The sequence below is a fragment of the Macaca fascicularis genome, chromosome 7, assembly GCF_037993035.2.
Source record: "Macaca fascicularis isolate 582-1 chromosome 7, T2T-MFA8v1.1".
Taxonomy (NCBI): domain Eukaryota; kingdom Metazoa; phylum Chordata; class Mammalia; order Primates; family Cercopithecidae; genus Macaca; species Macaca fascicularis.
The window spans coordinates 19147545-19166725 of record NC_088381.1 but is presented as its reverse complement, the minus strand read 5'-3'; the positions used below and the strand labels follow the sequence as shown (position 1 = coordinate 19166725).

Below are 19181 nucleotides of genomic sequence, written 5' to 3'. Positions count from 1 at the left end.
CTTATCTTTCAGTTAAAGGATTATTTGTATCCAGGCATAATTATTCTTTCAAAAAGGTTACCCCTTCTTTTTTATCCTTTCATTCCACGAGTCCATGCACATTATCTCAGAATTGAGTATTATCTTGTGCATCCCTAGACTTCATCCATAATTTTCTCTATCATTTCATTTTCTACAATGCTAGCACAGCAAAGAATATATACATATATATATATATTTTTTAGATGGAGTCTCGCTCTGTTACCCAGGCTGGAGTGCAGTGGCGCGATCTCAGCTCACAGCAAGCTCCGCCTCCCGGGTTCATGCCATTCTCCTGCCTCAGCCTCCTGAGTTGCTGGGACTACAGGCGCCTGCCAGCATGCCCAGCTAAATTTTTTTTGTATTTTTTAGTAGAGACGGGGTTTCACTGTGTTAGCCAGGATGGTCTCAATCTCCTGACCTCGTGATCTGCCCACCTAGGCCTCCCAAAGTGCTAGGATTACAGGCGTGAGCCACCCACTGGGTTTTGTTCTTGTCACCCAGGCTGGAGTGCAATGGCATGATCTCCGCTCACTGCAACCTCTGCCTCTTTGATTCAATTGATTCTCCTGCTTTAGCTTCCCAAGTAGCTGGGATTACAGCTTTCCAAGTAGCTTCCCAGCTACCATGGGATTATCGCCACCATGCCCAGCTATTTTTTTTTGGTACTTTTAGTACAGTTGGAGTTTCACCATGTTGGCCTGGCTGGTCTACAACTGCTGACCTCAGGTGATCCACCCGCCTCAGCCTCCTAGAGTGCTCAGATTACAGGCGTGCGCCACCGTGCCCAGGCCAAAGAATTTTAGAGATCAGATAGGCCAGGGATTGGAAAACTATAGTCCATGAAATAAATGCAGCCCATTACCTGTTTTTGTATAGCCTGTGAGCCAGGCATGATTTTTATATATTCAAATTGTTGGGAAAAAGAAAATCAAAGACAATATTTTATAACAGTCTGGGCACAGTGGCTCATGCCTGTAATCCCAGCACTTTGGGAGGCTGAGGTGGATGGATCATTTAAGGTCAGGAGTTCAAGACCAGCCTGGCCAACATAGTGAAACCCCGTCTCTACTAAAAATACAGAAATTAGTCAGGCAGTAGTGGTGCACACCTGTAATCCCAGCTACTCGGGAGGCTGAGGCAGGAGAATTACTTGAGCCTAGGTGACAGAGGTTGTGGTGAGCTGAGATTGCCACTGCACTCTAGTCTGGGCGACAGAGTGAGACCCTATCTCAAAAAAAAAAAAAAAAAGGCTGGGCATGGTAGCTCACGCCTGTAATCCCAACACTTTGGGAGGCCATGGCAAGCGGATTACCTGAGGTCAGGAGTTTGAGACCAGCCTGGCCAACATGGTGAAACTCTGTCTCTATTCAAAAAAAATAAACAAAATAAATTAGCCGGGCATGGTGGTGGGTGCCCGTAATCCCAGCTACTTTGGGAGGCTGAGGCAGGAGAACTGCTTGAACCTGGGAGGCGGAGGTTGCAGTGAGCCAAGATCACGCCACTGCACTCCAGCCTGGGCAACAGAACAAAACTCTGTCTAAAAAAAAAAAAACAAAGAAAATGATACGAAATTCATGTTTCATGGTCTAGAAATAAAGTTTTATTGAAACGTGACTTGTCTTATCCATTTACATGCTATCTCTGGCTGCCTTTATACAACTACCTAGTTGTGTAGTTGCAACCATATGGCCCACAAAGCCTTATATATTTACTCTCTGGTCTTCACAGTAAAAGTTTACTGTCTAAAAATAACCAATTTTATAAACACTTACTGAGTTAGGCAATGGAATATTCAAATATGAAACAAGCTCTCCACCCTCACGAGGCTCATAATGTATGGGAAGAAAAAGGTATTCTAGATAGAAAGATCAAAAACATTATAAATGCTCAATAACCACCAGTGTTCGCATATATGTGAAAACAGGGTAAGAGGTAGCTGAAAACATAGTCTCCACATAATCACAGATGATCCTGAGTGCTATGCTCAACAATCATACTGCAGAAAATGGGAGCAACTGAACATTTTCTGGTAAAGAAGTAATACAATCATACATAATACTTATTTAGAAATACAGCCTGGCATGATGGCTCACACCTGTAATCCCAGCACTCTGGGAGGCTAAAGCAGGATAACTGCTTGAGCCCAGGAGTTTGAGACCACCCTGCACAACACAGGGTGTCTCTATAAAAAATTTAAAAAATTAGCCAGGCAGCTGGGCATGGTGGCTCCCGGCTGTAATTCCAGCACTTTGGGAGGCTAAGGTGGGCAGATCACGAGGTCAGGAGATCGAGACCATCCTGGCCAACATGGTGAAACCCCATCTCTACTAAAAAATACAAAAATTAGCTGGCTATGGTGGCACACCTGTAGTCCCAGCTACTCGGAAGGCTGAGGCAGGAGAATTGCTTGAACCCAGAAGGCGGAGGTTGCAGTGAGCCGAGATCACGCCACATTGCACTCCAGTCTGGTGACAGAGTGAGACTGTCTCAAAAAAAAAAAAAAAAAAAAAAAATTAGCCAGGCATGGTAACGTGTGCCTATAGTCCCAGCTACTTGGGAGGCTGGGGTGGGAAGATCCCTTGAGCCTGGGAGATTGAGGATACAGTAAGCTGTGATCATGCTACTGCAACTCCAGCCTGGGCAACAGGGTGAGACCCTGTCTCAGAGGCGGCAGGGAAGGTAGCGATATTTAACTGGGGAAGTGTGAAAAATGAAACTGGCTGGGCCTGGTGGCTCACACCTGTAATCCCAGCACTTTGGGAGGCGGAGGTGGGTAGATCACCTGAGATCAGGAGTTGGAGACCGGCCTGGCCAATATGGTGAAACCCCGTCTCTACTAAAAATACAAAAATTAGCCAGGCATGATGACATATGCCTGTAGTCCCAGCTACTAGGGAGGCCAATGTGGGAGGATCACTTGAGCCCAGGAGGCCGAGGCTGCAGTGAGCCATGAGCACGCCACTGCACTCCAGCCTGGACGACAGAGCGAGACTCTCTCAAAAAAAAAAAAAAAAATACACCCACAAAACAAACAAAATAAAAACACTACTGAAGAGGGAGGAGGGAATAGGGAATAGTACAGGGTTTACATCTGGAGTGATAAAAATGTTTTTGAAAATAGTTGCACAATATTGAGTATAGTAAATGCCACTGAATTGTACATTTTAAGATAGTTAAAATGGTAAATTTTATGTTATATGTTGTATGTATTTTACCACAATAAAAAAAAAGAAGGAAAACCCTGGTAACTAGCTAACATAAACAACACTAGTGGAGCAATGGACTAGAGAGATTGGATATTTTAAACAGATCGCTGCTATGGTATTCCAGGTGAGGATGAGAATGTGGACTAGGTCAGTAACAGTTAAAAAGGAAAGGAAGAAAAGACGGAGTTCCTGCAAAGATAGAATTGACAAATCTTAACTGATATGGTGAATAAGGGATAAAATCCAGTTAATACTCCAAAGATTCTGCTTCACGTGAGTGGACAGAGTTATGCCATTCACTGAAGTAGATAACACAAGATATTTTACTGATGGCAAAATTGAGGAACAGGAAAGTATTACTCCAACTTCACACTGCCAATGTGTGCGAGGGTGGAAGTGAGAACACATCTAATCCACTGTCTTTCCATCATATGAGCTGACTCTTTTTTGTTTCTCTCAGGAGGTAAATGAGCCTAAAACATTTTCTACAATGTATCACATTGTAATCAACTTGTTCCCTGGTATATCTCCCTCTCTCCACGCTTATACACTAATCTTAGTTGTATATCTGGCAAACTAGTAAACTGTCAGGTTCAACAGTAGAGTAATGGTGCTTAGCTAAGAACATGCAAGAGAAACCAGAGGAAAAATAAGAATGTTTAAGAAGCAGATAACAAAAAAGGAGAGAAGAAAGATGGTCAGGTGAAGTGGCTCTCACCTGTAATCCCTGCACTTAGGGAGGTGCAGGCTTATTTTCTATAACGAATAGAAAGTATAACTATTTGAGGATTGAGACTTAGTTTAACACATTTAAAAAAAGAAAAAGAAAAAAGCATCAGGGATTTGAGAATACAGAAAAGTCTTTTCCTTTAGCTATTGTTATTATATATTGCTATTACATGCCCCAGAGGGCAAAAGAACCCTGAAAATGAAAGGATCCTGAGAAAAAGGAGTCTATTCAGGGTATTTTTGTTTATTCCGTGGCTAGGCACAGGAAGAAGCTGAAATCCAGAACCTTTACACTTAATATAAAAATCCTGGTAACATTATATACCACATATGTATATATAAATTTGTAATTTGTGGGCACCCTTTCTTTTTCCTATCCCTTCCTTTTCATACTGAATTCTAGCTGAGAGACACTAAAAGGGAGGTTAGTATAGCAGAGAATTTAAGAGCAGAGGCTCTCAAATGGGAGAGTAGGTGTAGAGGAGAGTAGGACACAGATTAAGAAAATAGAATTAGTAGATTCTGTGCGTGTTTTTTTTTTTTTTTTTTTGTAGATCCAGACCCTGATCTTATTAATTGCCAATAAGCAATGACCAAGCTTTGGTCAAGACTCCATGACTCACTCACACTTGCTGGAAAAATATCTAGAATGTAAGGCCACTAAAGCAGTCCCTAGGGGAATAAACTAAAGCAATACCCCATTATCCTACAGAGAGCCCTACCTTTCTTTCACCAAATCACTCTCTAATGGACTGAAACAAAACTTCAAACAAGTTATGTTTTCCAGAAGAGTTGTATCAAATCACAATCTTAGGCATCACTCAATTTTTAAAAAATTCTTGCCAGCAGGAATTCAGTAGTCTTAATTTTTAATGCACAAAAAATGATGTGCATTAAAGGGATGGGCTGTTTAAAGGGATGATGTGACAAATCATTTTGAAAGAATCAGTGCTAAATCCTTCTAACAGGAAAAGGTTTTTGGCTGGGTGTGGTGGCTCAAGCCTGTAATCCCAGCAATTTGGGAGGCCAAGGCGGGTGGATCATTTCAGGTCAGGAGTTCGAGACCAGCCTGACCAACATGGTGAAATCCCATCTCTACTAAAAATAAAAAAAATTAGCCGGGCGTGGTGGTGCGTGCCTGTAATCTCGGCTACTCAGGAAGCTGAGGCAGGATAATTGCTTGAACCCAGGAGGTGGAGGTTGCAGTGAGCCGAGATTGTGCCACTATACTCCAGTCTGGGCAACAGAGCAAGTCTCTGTCTCAGGGAAAAAAAAAAAAAAGAGATAAAGGTTTTTATGTATAAAGTTTGCTTAAAGTAAAACCAACCTACAAGTCTGTAAATAGCTCCCTCATTGGGACTAGCTGTGTAGTAAGGTTGTCAGAGGTCTTAAGGAGCTATAGAGTGGGACATGTTAACTGTAGGTAAAACCAGTAACTGTCAATTAATGTTACTTGAGAGACAGTAGACACCACCAAGACAACCACCACCCCCAAAAAAGAGATCACCCATCAATGCCTAGAATTCTCTCACCAGTGCCTCACTCCTTTGGTTTAGGCATTTGTATTTCCTACCAATGCTCTTTAGAGGGATACCAAGTACCAAAAGTTGGGGGGTTTTTTGTTTTTGTTTGAGACAGGGTCTTACTGTGTCACTCGGGTTAGAGTGCAGTGGCATGATCTTTGCTCACTGCAACCTCCACCTCCAGGGCTCAAGCGATTCTCATGTCTCAGCTTCCTGAGTAGCTGGGATTACAGGCACCTACCACCATACCTGGCTAATTTTTGTATTTTTAGTAGAGACTGGGTTTCACCATGTTGGCCAGGCTGATCTCAAACTCCTGACCTCAGGTGATCAACCCGCCTTGGCCTCCCAAAGCTTTGGGATTACAGGCATGAGCCCTCAAAAATGTTTTCTATTATGAGTTTGCCAAACTATTTTGTGACAGGAGAACTGGACAATACAAGTGAGAGTACTAGGTAACCTGATAAGAAAAAGGCTGGGCTCGTTGGCTCATGCCTGTAATCCAAATACTTTGGGAGGCCAAGACAGGCAGATCACCTGAGGTCAGGAGTTTGAGACTAGCCTGGCCAAAATGGTGAAACCCCATCTCTACTGAAAACATGAAAATTAGTAGGCGTGATGGCAGGTGCCTGTAGTCCCAGCTACTCTGGAGCATGAGAATTGCTTGAACCCAGGTGGCGGAGGATACAGTGAACCAAGATCACACCACTGCACTCCAGCCTGGGCAACAGAGGGAGACACCGTCTCAAAAAAAATAAAGAAAAGAAAAGAAAAAGAAAACACAGGAGAGAAGGGAGGAAGGATTAAACTGTAGAGGGCTGTCGCCACCCCTGGGAAATGTAGTTAACTAGGACCACCTGAATCTCCTGATCACCCAGACAATGGGTGTTCAACAAAAGCTTAAAATCTTTCAAGACAATATCACAGCCTCTTATAACAGTTCATCTTGAGAGAGGACACAATGTGTCAAAAGGGAGAGTGCTAAGATCTAATTCTCCTTCAACAGTCTAGTGACCATGGGCAAGTTTCTTGGTCTAAGCCTTAGTTTCTTAAATTAAAAAATACTCTAAGGTATTAGAGTCTCTAATGGCTCTTCTAACTATAAAAAGTTATATATTTCCATAAATCTTCCATCATGTTTGTAATGCTTTTTTTTTTTTTTTCTGAGACAAGGTCTCACTCTGTTGCCCAGGCTAAGTGGAGTGGCCCGATCGCGTCTCACTGCAACCTCCATCTGCTGAGCTCAAGCCATCTTCCCATCTGAGCCTCTGGGACCCATGTGGTCCTGGGAGTAGCTGGGACCACAGGTGCACGCCACCACACCGGCTAATATAGTGCTAATTTTTACAGATCAGTTTAACTTTTCTGTTTTCTTTTTAGTGAAATTCCTCAACTTCCTCTATATATCAAAATTTCTTTCCCCATTTTTCTCAATGCCCTTGATCCCACTTTCCCCATGCCCTTTTGTCACTTGCATTCCATCATTTCCTCACATGTTCAATTTCTCACTCTATTGGCTCCTTCCCCCGACATGCTCTTCTTGCCCAACCTAAAACTGCCACTTTGTGACTCCTTGGGTTAATGTCTCTTTTCTCTCCTTCTCAAAATTAACCTCTTCCTCCATTCACGTTCCAAGGTCTTATCTTTTTAGCCAGTACTTTTTTTTTTTTTTTTTGCCTGTAAAGATGCCAAGGCCTGGCACGGTGACTCAAGCCTGTAATCCCAGCACTTTGGGAGGCCGAGGCGGGTGGATCACGAGGTCAGGAGATCGAGACCATCCTGGCTAACACGGTGAAACTCGTCTCTACTGAACATTAAAACAAACAAACAAAAAATTAGCTGGGCGTGGCGCTACGCGCCTGTAGTCCCACCTACTCGAGAGACTGAGGCAGGAGAATCGCTAGAACCCGGGAGGCAGAGGTTGCAGTGAGCAGAGACCGCGCCACTGCACTCCAGCCTGGGCGACAGAGCGAGACTGTCTCAAAAAATAAATAAATAAAAATAAAATAAAAACACGAAAAAAGAGCTTCTAGCGCTCTTCTCTACCCAGTACCTCCCGCCCCAAATACGATTCAATACTTCCCACAAACGAGCGTTGTTGGTAATGCTTGTTCCGCAAGGGGACGTAACGATCCGTATTTCCTATCCCCGCCTTACACTACAGTCTGGAGGCAGTATCACTGGATGAAAAAAAGGCCAGTAACAGCAGTCTAATCTCCCACAAACGGGCCAGGGACAAATTTACCCTACAGACACTCAAAACACAGTCTACCCTAAACACCATCTACTCAGATCCCCGTTTTCCAAGCACCCACGGCAGAAAAGTCGCGGCTGTTGCCTGGAAGGGGATCTATTACTATAGTACAGACCCCAACCAGGACCCTCACCACTCCCACAGCCAGCAGCACCAACTCACAGCCATATTCTGTTGCCATCGTGGGCACCCCCTTGATGACGCCACAGCCGCCCCCACGCACCTGATTGACCATCCCCGAAGCTATGAGGTGGCCTAGCACTAGCCCAGCGCCGTTAGGCGCGGACGCCGGGTCCCAGGGGTTGGCAGCCGCCATGGCTCGGACTCACCTCCCGCGAAGGCGCCAAGAGTGAGTTGGAACGCAGGGCGAACGCACGGCGCGACTCGATGACGTCACAGGGCGGTCCCGCCCGGGGCTAAGCCGGGGAGCGCATCCCGGCTACTGCGGGTCCTGGGTCTTCACCTGCGGAGCCATCCGGCAGCTGAGCGGTGGGAGGCGAGTCCGGGGTTCCTTGATCTTCCGTAGGCTCCCAGAGGCGCCTGGCCTCCGCAGAGCTGCAAAGGCGGCAGGGCTTGGTGGTCGGGCTGTCTGTTCTTCCGTCTCTTCCTTGCCACTCTTGGGTCGGGCCCCAGGAGCCAGGGATCGGCGGGAGATGAGAGCTGGGGCGGGAGGCCGACCGAGTGGACTGGGCGGTGACAGCTGCGCTTCCTTCCCGCAGGGACCTGAGCCGCGGTGCTAGGATGGGAAACAGTGCGCTCCGCGCTCATGTGGAAACGGCGCAGAAAACTGGTGTCTTTCAGCTTAAGGACCGAGGGCTGACCGAGGTGAGAATGGGAGGGACACGACCGGGAAACTTAAAGGGAGAGGGACGGCGGGGGCAGCGAACTTAGTCGGTGCGGGATTCTCCACGCTGTGAACTCCTTTCTCCAGTTCCCCGCAGACTTGCAGAAGCTCACGAGCAATCTCAGGACCATCGACTTGTCCAACAACAAGATCGAGAGCCTACCGCCTTTGCTGATAGGAAAGTTCACTCTGCTGAAGAGCCTCTCCCTGAACAACAACAAACTGAGTATGACTCTTGCCTGGGAGGCTTTTGCTAGTGATAAGCTGTTACCAGGGGTGGTTTTCTCTTACAAGCTGATTTTTGTTTTCGTTATGAAACCGTGCAGGAGGGCTCAAGTTGCAGAATGCCGGAATCCTTGAAGCCTTCTTTCTACTTGTAATTACATCAAAAATAAGCCTCCTTGGGTGTTATAATGATTGTTACTGGGTTAATTTGGACTTGAAAGGGAAGAACATTTTGGGGATGTAATGTAAACAAAGCTACCTAACTTGGAATGGGGGATGGATGGGAAGGGGAGGATCTTCCAAATATCACAAAATTGCTGTCAAATTGTGCCTTGGACCCCTTTACAAAAGGAGTCCATTATACACACAAATGCTCACCTGCATTTTGATGGCACCCTCACCTTCTAAAGACTATGTTGGTAAAATGCAATACCTAAAAATGGCACATGTGGGTATTTTACATATATTAACAAGAGGCGAAGCAGGCTGCCATATAGTCTTTAGAAACTTCATCAAAGTTGTTTTCAGCTCTATCAGATTCAGGTTTTAAAAACATTTTCTTTGCCAGCTGTTCTGCCTGATGAGATATGCAATCTGAAAAAACTAGAGACGCTAAGCCTGAACAACAATCACCTTAGAGAGCTGCCGTCTACCTTTGGGCAACTCTCTGCCCTCAAGACCCTGAGCCTCTCTGGGAACCAACTGGGAGCATTACCTCTCCAACTTTGTAGCCTGCGGCACCTGGATGTGGTGGATCTCTCTAAGAACCAGATTCGAAGTATACCTGACACAGTGGGAGAGCTGCAAGTCATCGAACTCAACCTCAACCAGAATCAGGTCTAGAGCTTAAGGTTTTTTCCCCTACAGCGTATGTGTGGGTTTATGGTCTCCTGATACCTCTTAACCTCTTGTTTCCTAAGCTGCCATCACAGAGCTAAGTATCAGAGGTTAGATGAGAGGTTTCTTCTGTAAGCTGAACTAATTTCAAGGCCCAAAGTGCCATGGAATTAGTTGAGACACTGGATGTGTTAGTTGTGTAGGTGTTTTCGGGAGGATGAGGTAGGTAACAGGGAGAGATCATTTCAAAAGTTAAACTACTGTCTCACAAACCTTGAAGAATTCTTCAGATCCTCCTCAAATATGCCCCGAACCACCTAGCCAGGAGCTATGTCAGGGATAGAATGTGGAAATGAAGCCTAAACTGAGGTTCTCAGAATTAGGTGTCAGAGGTAATTCAGTTTTTTCATTTTGTGGGGGGGTTTTGACATCTTTGTTAAGTGTGTCTTCTATTTTTGCTGAAGAATATTAAGTGATAGGCTTTCTGGAGAGAGCCCATTTCACTGTTATACAGCTTTAATTATATTTGAAATTTGTTTCCATTACTTTGGCAGCTTTTCAATTAATATTTGTCTGGAAAACCAATCCAAACATTCTTGTCTAGGCATGAAGGCACAAGTGATGAAACATTCAACACTGTGAGACTGGATGGCCTTTAGTTTTTTAGTGTCTGTATTTCTAGATCTGCATGATCCATTAAAGTAGCCACTAGCTGCATGTAGTTATTCCTTTTCTAGATTGTAGTGATTTTACATCATGATGAAATTCAGTCTGTCTTTGAGGGATTGGCCTCATGTTTTTTACCTTAAGTGGATATTCTTATATGTTATAGAGCTTCTTGGGGGGGAGTGGGGAAACTGAATCAGTGAAGCAGCAAGTATTAGTCGAGGATTTGCTCCACATTCACCTCTGCTAGTACCTTTATTCAGTGGTTCTCTGACTTTAGTATGCATCAGAATAACCAGAAAAGCTTGTTTAAAGAGGTCATTAGCCCCTGCCCTCAGTGTGTATGATCCAGTAGGTCTGGGATGAGGTCTGAGAACTTGCATTGCTAGTTATTGAACTTACCAAAGTTCCCATCATTTCTAATAAGTGATGGTTTGAGATGATACTAGGCAGAATCAAAGAATTTGGTGACTTTTAGTATTTAAATGGCAAAAGGGGTGAATCAAAGACAATTGCTTGGTATTGAGCTTGAGGGCCTAAAGGAACAGTGGTGCTATTGAGAATGGACATGCTAAGTTGTCTGTGGTGAATCTTGTAAATGGAAATGCCTTAATGAAAGTTGGAAACATGGGAGCAGAATAAAGGTAAGAGTGTAGATACAGATCTTGAGGTCATAACAAAAGTGATGGACTTTAATGAATGAGCTTTCTAGGAAAAGTTGAGAGAGAAGATGACATATGAAGTATTACGGACAGCTACTTGAAAAATGCCTATAAAAACAAGAGAAGTAAGGAATAATCCAAAAGATAGGAAGAAAAACCAAAAAGGACAAAAAGAAGGGGTTTTAAGGAAGGGATAGATAGTACAGTTAAATGCAATAGGGACTGAGGACGATGGATCCTTGAATTTGGTAGTAAAGTGGTCAGTATCTATGTACACATAAAACATCGGCAGTAAATGTACCAAAATGTTTATGGTGGTTATTTCTGGGTGGTGGATTCTAGGTCAACTTTTTTCTTTAAACCTGCGATTCTCAAATTTTCTATAATGGACATACAGTGCTTTTATCATCAGAAAATTTTGTTCCCAAAAAGCCACTGGTGACCTTCATAAAAGCATTTTTTTTTAAGTGGGGGCGTAGTAACAGAAGCTAGATAACAGAGGCTTCTGGAGTGAGTAGGCAGTGAGAAAATGGAGGCGGTAAAAGAGGGGAAAACTAGAACAAATAGTCAAGTAAAGATTTTTTGTTTTGTTTTAATGTACTAAAAGTAACCAATGTAGTGCTTATGCTTTATCGTGTTATTCTTTTGTGGTTTTCAATAGATATCTCAGATCTCAGTGAAGATATCTTGCTGTCCTCGCCTTAAAATTCTTCGCCTGGAAGAGAATTGTCTTGAGCTCAGCATGCTTCCCCAGAGCATCCTCAGTGATTCCCAGATCTGTCTGCTTGCTGTGGAAGGCAATCTTTTTGAAATAAAGAAACTTCGAGAACTGGAAGGCTATGATAAGGTATGAATTAATGTACTTCTACATTTCTAGTCACTACCCCAGAGAAGACAATGGTGAAGTAATCCACAGAAATGTTTATAGCTAATGTCAACAGGATTTGTTCTTCCCCATTTTGGAAGTAGATTCAAAGCATCGGCTGAATGGTGTTGTACCAAGATGACTTTTTCTCTAGAGACAGCTTATTGTAAAGCATCTTTGTCTTCATCTTTGTCTTTTGAGAGAGAGATATATACACACATATATACACACACACATATATACATACATACACGCATATATATACATGCATACACACACACACACACACACATAGATAGATATATATATTTTTGTGTGTGAAACAGGGTCTCACTCTGTTGCCCAGGCTGGAGTGCAGTGGTGCAATCTCAGCTCACTGGCGCAGCCCCCACCTCCCGAGCTCAAGTGATTCTTATCCCTCGGCCCCCTTAGTAGCTGGGATCACAGTCGCATGCCAGTAGGCCTTGCTAATTTTTGCAGAGATGGGGTTTCACCTTGTTGGCCAAGCTGGTCTCAAACTCCTGAGCTCAAGTGATCTGCCCGCCGCAGCCTCCCAAGGTGCTGGGATTACAGGTGTAAGCCACCGCGTCCGGCCCTATGTGCTTTATTTTTATTTTATTTTTGGAGGCAAGGTCTCGCTCTGTTACCCGGCTTGAGTGCAGTGGCAGGATCTCAGCTCAAGTGATCCTCCCACCTCAGCCTCCTGATTAGCTGAGACTACAGGCGCTACCATGCCTCATTTTTCTATTTCTGGTAGAGATGAGATTTCACCATATTGCCCAGGCTGGTCTCAAACTCCTAGGCTCAAGCGATCCATCTACCTTGGCCTCCCAAAGTGTTGGGATTACAAGTGTGAGCCACTGCACCCGGCCAAAACTATGTACTTAATTTTGCATTTAGAGCAGTTATATTTTGTAGGAAATGAAAAACCACATGCAATAAAAACCAAAATTAAAAAAAAAAACACCACAAAGTTAGGCTTTTATTTATTTACTCATGCCAAAATACCCCTGATGTATTCTTTCATGTTTTTTAGTACATGGAGAGGTTCACAGCCACCAAGAAGAAGTTTGCGTGAAGTTCTCCAGGACTATGGAAACCTTACAGGATACTGACTTAGAACCTCTGTTGGAATGTGGCTGAGTCAAAGCCTCCTGTTGTTGTTAGGGGTATCTACAGTAAGGAGATGATACTCCAGGAGATTATATTTCACTCAATGATCCTTTTTCATTTCAGGGCTCTTCTCAAATAAGCTAAAAGAAAAAGGGTCAGGAGACAGGAAAAGTGTTCCATTTTGAGTCACGAGTAGGGCAATAGACAAGGTTGATCTTCAAAACCATCATTAGTTTGGCTTTAAGAAACCAGTAGCTAGCTGCTATTTATATGGTGAGGGGGTGCTGCCTGGTAACAGAATAGCTCCACACCACAGCTTGAGATTTTGTTTAGTTTCAATGTGCGAGCTTTCATAAAGTCAGTTGCCATTCCATCTCTGTGTTAACACTTCATATTTTTATGAAATTCAGATAATTTGTGAGAGGCTGGCATGGATCTAAGGATTTATTATTTTTATTCTAGTCCATCAGTTCAGTCACAGTTTTTATACTAGGACTTTAGGATATATATAAATGTGTGACTGTTTGTCTTGATTAAAAGTGCACTTTGGGCTGGGCATGGTGGCTCATGCCTATAATCCCAGCACTTTGGGAGGCCAAGGTGGGTGGCTCACTTGAGGCCAGGAGTTCAAGACTAGCGTGGCCAACATGAGAAAACCCTGTCTCTACTAAAAATTCAAAAATTATTTGGGTGTGGTGGTGCATGCTTGTAATCCCAGCTATTTGGGAGGCTGAGGCAGGAGAATCGCTTGAACCCAAGAGGCGGAGGTTGCAGTGAGCTGAGATTATGCCACTGCACTCCAGCGTGGGTGACAGAGTGAGACTCCATCTCAAATTTAAAAAATAAAAATAATTTTTTTTTTAAGTACGCTTTGTTGGCTGGGCATGGTGGCTCACGCCTGTAATCCCAGCACATTGGGAGGCCGAGGCAGGCAGATCACGAGGTTAGGAGTTCGAGACCAGCCTGGTCTCGAACATGGTGAAACCCTGTCTCTACTGAAAATACAAAAATTAGCCTGGCATGGTGGTGGGTACCTGTAATCCCAGCTACTTGGGAGGCTGAGGCAGCAGAATTGCTTGAACCCAGGAGCAGAGGTTGCAGTGAGCCAAGATTGTGCCATTGCACTCCAACTCTGGGCAACAGAGCAAGACTCTGTCTCAGGGGAAAAAAAATAAAAAAGTGCACTTTGTCAGGAGAAGCACCAACAGACCTCTAAGAAATGCTCTCTAAGGCTGCAGTAGCAAATTATTTACTATTGCAGGTGCCTTATTGGTAGAGGGCTATGAAGAGCTAAAACTGTATATGCAACACTTGTAAGATAAAAGGGATTTTAATAATCAAGATTTTCCTGAAGATTTGTTAGAAATAATGTCTTATTTCTGGTAACCTTTCCCTTTTTGTATTTATAACTCTACTAACCAAATTACCTATCAATAAACCATTACTATAATATTTAAAACAACCTATGTTTATCAAGCTTACTCTGAGTGAGAGAATATACTAAATAAAGAATTTTTAATTAACTTTGGCTGGAAGCAAGGTTAATCCTTTAAAGGAGGAGGACAGGAGAACTTTAACCTATAAATAGATTAGGAAGACATGTTTCATGCTTATGTTCACATTGTATGAGTAGTGAAATGCCTTCATGTGACATAAACATTTTGTGATACTAGAACTATGCTTATTAAGAGAATCTGAGGTTGGGCGCAGTGGTTCACACCTGTAATCCCAGCACTTTGGGAGGCCGCGGCAGGCAGATCACAAGGTCAGGAGTTCAAAACCAGCCTGACCAATGTGGTGATACCCCGTCTCTACTAAAAATACAAAAATTAGCCAGGTATGGTGGCACGTGCCTGTAATCCCAGCTACTCAGGAGGCTAAGGCAGAAGAATTGCTTGAACCTATGAGGTGGAGGTTGCAGCAAGCTGAGATCGTGCCATTGCACTCCAGCCTGAGCGACAGAGTAAGACTCTGTCTCAAAAAAAAAAAAAAGCCGGGCGCGGTGGCTCAAGCCTGTAATCCCAGCACTTTGGGAGGCCAAGACGGGCGGATTATGAGGTCAGGAGATCGAGACCATCCTGGCTAACACGGTGAAACCCCGTCTCTACTAAAAAATACAAAAAACTAGCCGGGCGAGGTGGCGGGCGCCTGTAGTCCCAGCTACTCGGGAATCTGAGGCAGGAGAATGGCATAAACCCGGCAGGCGGAGCTTGCAGTGAGCTGAGATCTGGCCACTGCACTCCAGCCTGGGTGACAGAGCGAGACTCTGTCTCAAAAAAAAAAAAAAAAAGAATCTGAAGATCTGAAGGTACAAAGGTAGAGGATTTCAGATTATCACTAACATGAACATTTAGAAAGCTACCATTTTGGTCATTTTCTGATTTTATCTTAGCCACAAAGCTATTACTAACTATATATCAACAGTTCTCAATAATAGTTAAACCTAGTTTATCCATTAAGTCAAGAGATCACACAAACTTACTATTTAATCTCTATGACAAAATCTTTCTGACGTAAATCTGGTCTAGGTGTTCTTTTTCCCATGTGTTACTTTCTTTTTTGAGACAGAATCTCATTCCAGGCTGGAACGCAGTGGCACGATCTTGGCTCAACTGCAACCTCCACCTCTCAGGTTCAACTGATTCTCATGCCTCATTCTCCTGAGTAATTGGGATTACAGGCATGTACCACCACACCCAGCTCATTTTTGTATTTTTAGTAGAGACAGGGTTTCACCATGTTGGCCAGACTGGTCTTGAACTCCTGGCCTCAGGTGATCCACCCACCTCGGCCTCCCAAAATGCTGGGATTATAGGTGGGAGCCAACACACCCAGCCTCCCATATGTCATTTTCTGTTTCTCACTTTGAAAGGGCTCCAGGGATACTAGTTTATCCATATCAGTTGAGGAGTTTTGTTTTTTCTAAAGTTTAATGTTTAGTTTATTAATCTTATTGATCTACTGAACAATTAACATTTCTCTAAGTGTTTTATCAGTACTTCTAATCTAATAAATCAGAACTTATACATTTTTTTTTTTTTTTGAGATGGAGTCTCACTCTGTCACCCAGGCCGGAGTGCAGCGGCGCAATCTCGGCTCGTTGCAACCTCTGCCTCCCAGGTTCAAGCAATTCTCCTGCTTCAGCCTCCTGCGTAGCTGGTACTACAGGTTTACGCCACCACGCCCTACTAATTTTTTGTTTTAGTAGAGATGGGGTTTCACCATGTTGGCCAGGTTAGTCTTGAACTCCTGACCTCAGGTGATCCGATCGCCTTGGCCTCCCAAAGGGCTGGGATTACAGGCGTGAGCCACCGTGCCAGGCCAGAATTTACACATTTAACAATTTAAATGTTCCCATTTAATTGTTAGTTGGAACTTAGTCCATACTCTTATCAGAATCTGCAACTACCACCCTTTACAACTTGGACCCCGACTTATTTCCCTTTCTTCACTCTCATTTGCCTGCGCATCCATATCAGATTATTCTGTCTAAACCCACGGTGCAGTCTCTCTCCTCTGACTCCCTTTATAGAGCTTGTCCCTCGGTGTCCACGGAGGATTGGTTTCAAGACCTCCATGGATACCAAATTCATGATGCTCAAGTCCCTTATATAAAATGACATATTATCTTCCTGAAACTTTAAATTATCTCTAGATTACTTACAATACCTAATATGCCTACACATAACTTCATTTGCATAGATTCAACATAGTATTTGATGCATGCCAAATTCAGGTTTTGTTTCTTGGAATTTTGAGGCATTTTCCCCCTCAAATATGTCTGATTTGCAGTTGAATCCACAGATGTGGAACCCGGATACTTAGGGCCAACCGTATTGTTCACTCAGTTGGGAATGCCCATTCTCTCTCTCTTTTTTTTTTTTTTTCCTAGAGGCTCACTCTGTCACCCAGGCTGGAGTACAATGGCACAATCTTTGCTCACTGCAACCTCCGCCTCCTGGGTTCAAGTGATTGTCCTGCCTCAGCCTTCTGAGTAGCTGGGATTACAGGCAGGCACCACCACTCCTGGCTAATTTTTGTATTTTTAGTAGAGACGAGGTTTCACCATATTGGTCAGGCTGGTCTCAAACTCCTAACCTCAGTTGATCCACTGCCCCGGCCTCCCAAAATGCTGGGATTTCAGGCATGAGCTAACGTGCCCAGCCTGCCCTCTCTTAATATGCTCATTCTCTATGTCTAAGCCTCTTTCCTGCATCTAAGTCAAATTAACTGCTCACCCATCTGTTACTATAGCACTTCTCACATTCTATATTTGTCTTTCATGATAGACTAACTCTTTGAGGGCAAGGGCTATATACAGTAATATGCCCAAAGTTACAGCAAACAAGATTTAAATTTAAATATGAGCTAATCAAGTAGACTGGCTTGTGGTTTAAGACCCAGATTCTAATTTGGCCACTAGCCCAAGTCACCTCATTTTTTTTTTTTCCCAACAGATCTTGCAGTGTTGCCTGGGCTAGTCTTAAACACCTGGGCTCAAGTGATCCTCCCATCTTGGCCTCCCAAAGTGTTGAGATTACAGGCATGAGCCACTGCCTGGCTTTTAAGTCACTTTTTTTTTTTTTTAAAGACAGAGGCTTTCTGTGTCGCCCAGGTTGGAGTGCAGTGGCACAATCTCAACTCACTGCAACCTCCACCTCCTGGGTTCTAGTGATTCTTCTGCCTCAGCCTCCCGAGTAGCTGGGATTACAGGCACCCACCACCAGGCCCAGCTAATTTTTGTATTTTTAGTAGAGATGGGGTTTCACTATGTTGGCCAGGCTCATCTCAGACTCCCAACCTCAGGTGATCCGCCTGCCTTGGCCTCCCATAGTGCTGGGATTACAGGTATGAGTCACCACGCCCAGCCTATATATATTTTTTGAGACAGGGTCTTGCTCTATTGCCCAGGCTGAAGTGCAGTGGCACGATCACAGCTCACGGACGCCTTGATCTTCTGGGCTCAAGCTATCTCCTCCCACTCCTCTTGAGTAGCTGGAGCTGCAGGTATCTGCCACCATACTCAGCTAATTTTTAATTTTTTAGACAGACAGGGGTCTTCCTGTGTTCCCCAGGCTGACCCCAAACTCCTGGGCTCAAGCAATCCTGCTTTACCTCCCAAAGTGCTGGGATTACAGGTGTGAGCCACCACATCTGGCCCAAGTCGCCCGAATTTTTTATAGCTTGGTTTGGAAGGCAATGTAATATATTAAAATCGTGGGTCCTGGAGTCAGAAAGATCCAGGTTTAAATCCAGAGTCTGTCATTTATTAGCTTTATGAATTTGAGCAATTTCGTCTCACTTGTAAATATAGGGAATAGCTCCTACCTCTCAGGTATGTTGCAAAAAATTATATAAAAGCACTTAGCATAGTGGCCATGACAGAGAAAGCACTTGGTAAATCATGCCATTTATCTCATCTATAAGGCATGAAAGTAGAATTTTACAAGTTGTACAGAAGTAGAAGGCTTGGAGTAGACACTACATTAAAAGGATTTAAAAAATGGAGCCAGGCAGAGGCAGGCATCTATAGTCCCAGCTATTCAGGAGGCCTGAGGCTGGAGGATCCCTTGAACCTAGGAGTTTGAGGTCAGCCTGGGCAACATAGTGAGATTGTGGCTCCAAAAAAAATAGTAAATAGGTTGCTCTGCCTATGGAGTAGCATTCTTTTATTCCTTTACTTTTTAAATAAACTTGCTTTTACTTTATGGAAAAAATAAACTTTTAAATGACTAGATGAGAAACTTGAATATCAATCCGAGAAATAAAATCTGATTAGGAATGTAATTGGGATAACCTAAACTTTTGGTAAGAGTGACCTAAAGAAAATAGCACTTAGATAAGCTACTTTGTTTTCCTTTTTCACTTCACTATTTTTTTTTTTTATATATATTTGTTCCGATTTACGGGGTACTTGTGATATTCTGAGACATGCATAGAATGTATAATGATCAAGCCAGGATATTTATGTTACTCATTATCTAAAACATTTATCATTTATTTGTGTTGGGAACATTTCAAATCGAGCCATTTTGAAATTTACATTGTTAAGTATAGTCACCCTACTATGCTATCAAGCATTAAAACTTATTCCTTCTATCTAACTGTATGTTTGTATCTACCCATTAACGTACCTTCCTTCATCACCCCACCCTGTACACCCCCTACCCAGCCTCTGGTAACTATCATTCTACTCTCTACCTCCATGAAATAAATTTTTTAGCTCTCATGAGTAA

The 19181-nt window shown here is 43.5% G+C and overlaps 2 protein-coding genes across 6 annotated transcripts in view; one reads left to right on the top strand and one right to left on the bottom strand.

The window, feature by feature from the left end:
* The window catches only part of HAUS2 (HAUS augmin like complex subunit 2), a 21071-nt gene extending 12966 nt beyond the window's left edge, over positions 1 to 8105 (bottom strand). For 2 of the 4 annotated variants that reach the window (XM_005559308.4, XM_045397227.3), the window contains exon 1: positions 8063 to 8105. The gene's annotated coding sequence lies outside the window, so the exon portion shown is untranslated. Of the gene's footprint in view, positions 1 to 1793; positions 1877 to 7956 lie in introns of all 4 variants that reach the window. The other 2 variants (XM_005559307.4, XM_045397229.2) reach the window with 2 other exon arrangements.
* On the top strand, positions 7959 to 19181 carry LRRC57 (leucine rich repeat containing 57). 2 transcript variants are annotated; one of them, XM_045397226.3, is made up of 6 exons: positions 7959 to 8082; positions 8453 to 8558; positions 8665 to 8803; positions 9371 to 9639; positions 11629 to 11814; positions 12869 to 14468. In XM_045397226.3, the coding sequence occupies exons 1-6, from the start codon at positions 7979 to 7981 to the stop codon at positions 12908 to 12910; spliced, it is 846 nt and encodes a 281-aa protein (XP_045253161.1). In that variant the 5' UTR covers positions 7959 to 7978; the 3' UTR covers positions 12911 to 14468. The 2 variants fall into 2 exon arrangements, with proteins under 2 accessions (XP_045253161.1, XP_005559368.1); XM_005559311.5 differs by lacking the exon at positions 7959 to 8082 and adding an exon at positions 8136 to 8229 and having other exon boundaries at positions 12869 to 19181.

Coding starts and splice junctions, on each gene's coding strand:
- LRRC57 (XM_045397226.3), top strand. CDS start 7,979: ATGAGGTGGCCTAGCACTAGCCCAGCGCCGTTAGGCGCGGACGCCGGG. Junction 8,083..8,452: donor CTCCCGCGAAGGCGCCAAGA/GTGAGTTGGAAC, acceptor TCCTTCCCGCAG/GGACCTGAGCCGCGGTGCTA. Junction 9,640..11,628: donor TCAACCTCAACCAGAATCAG/GTCTAGAGCTTA, acceptor GGTTTTCAATAG/ATATCTCAGATCTCAGTGAA.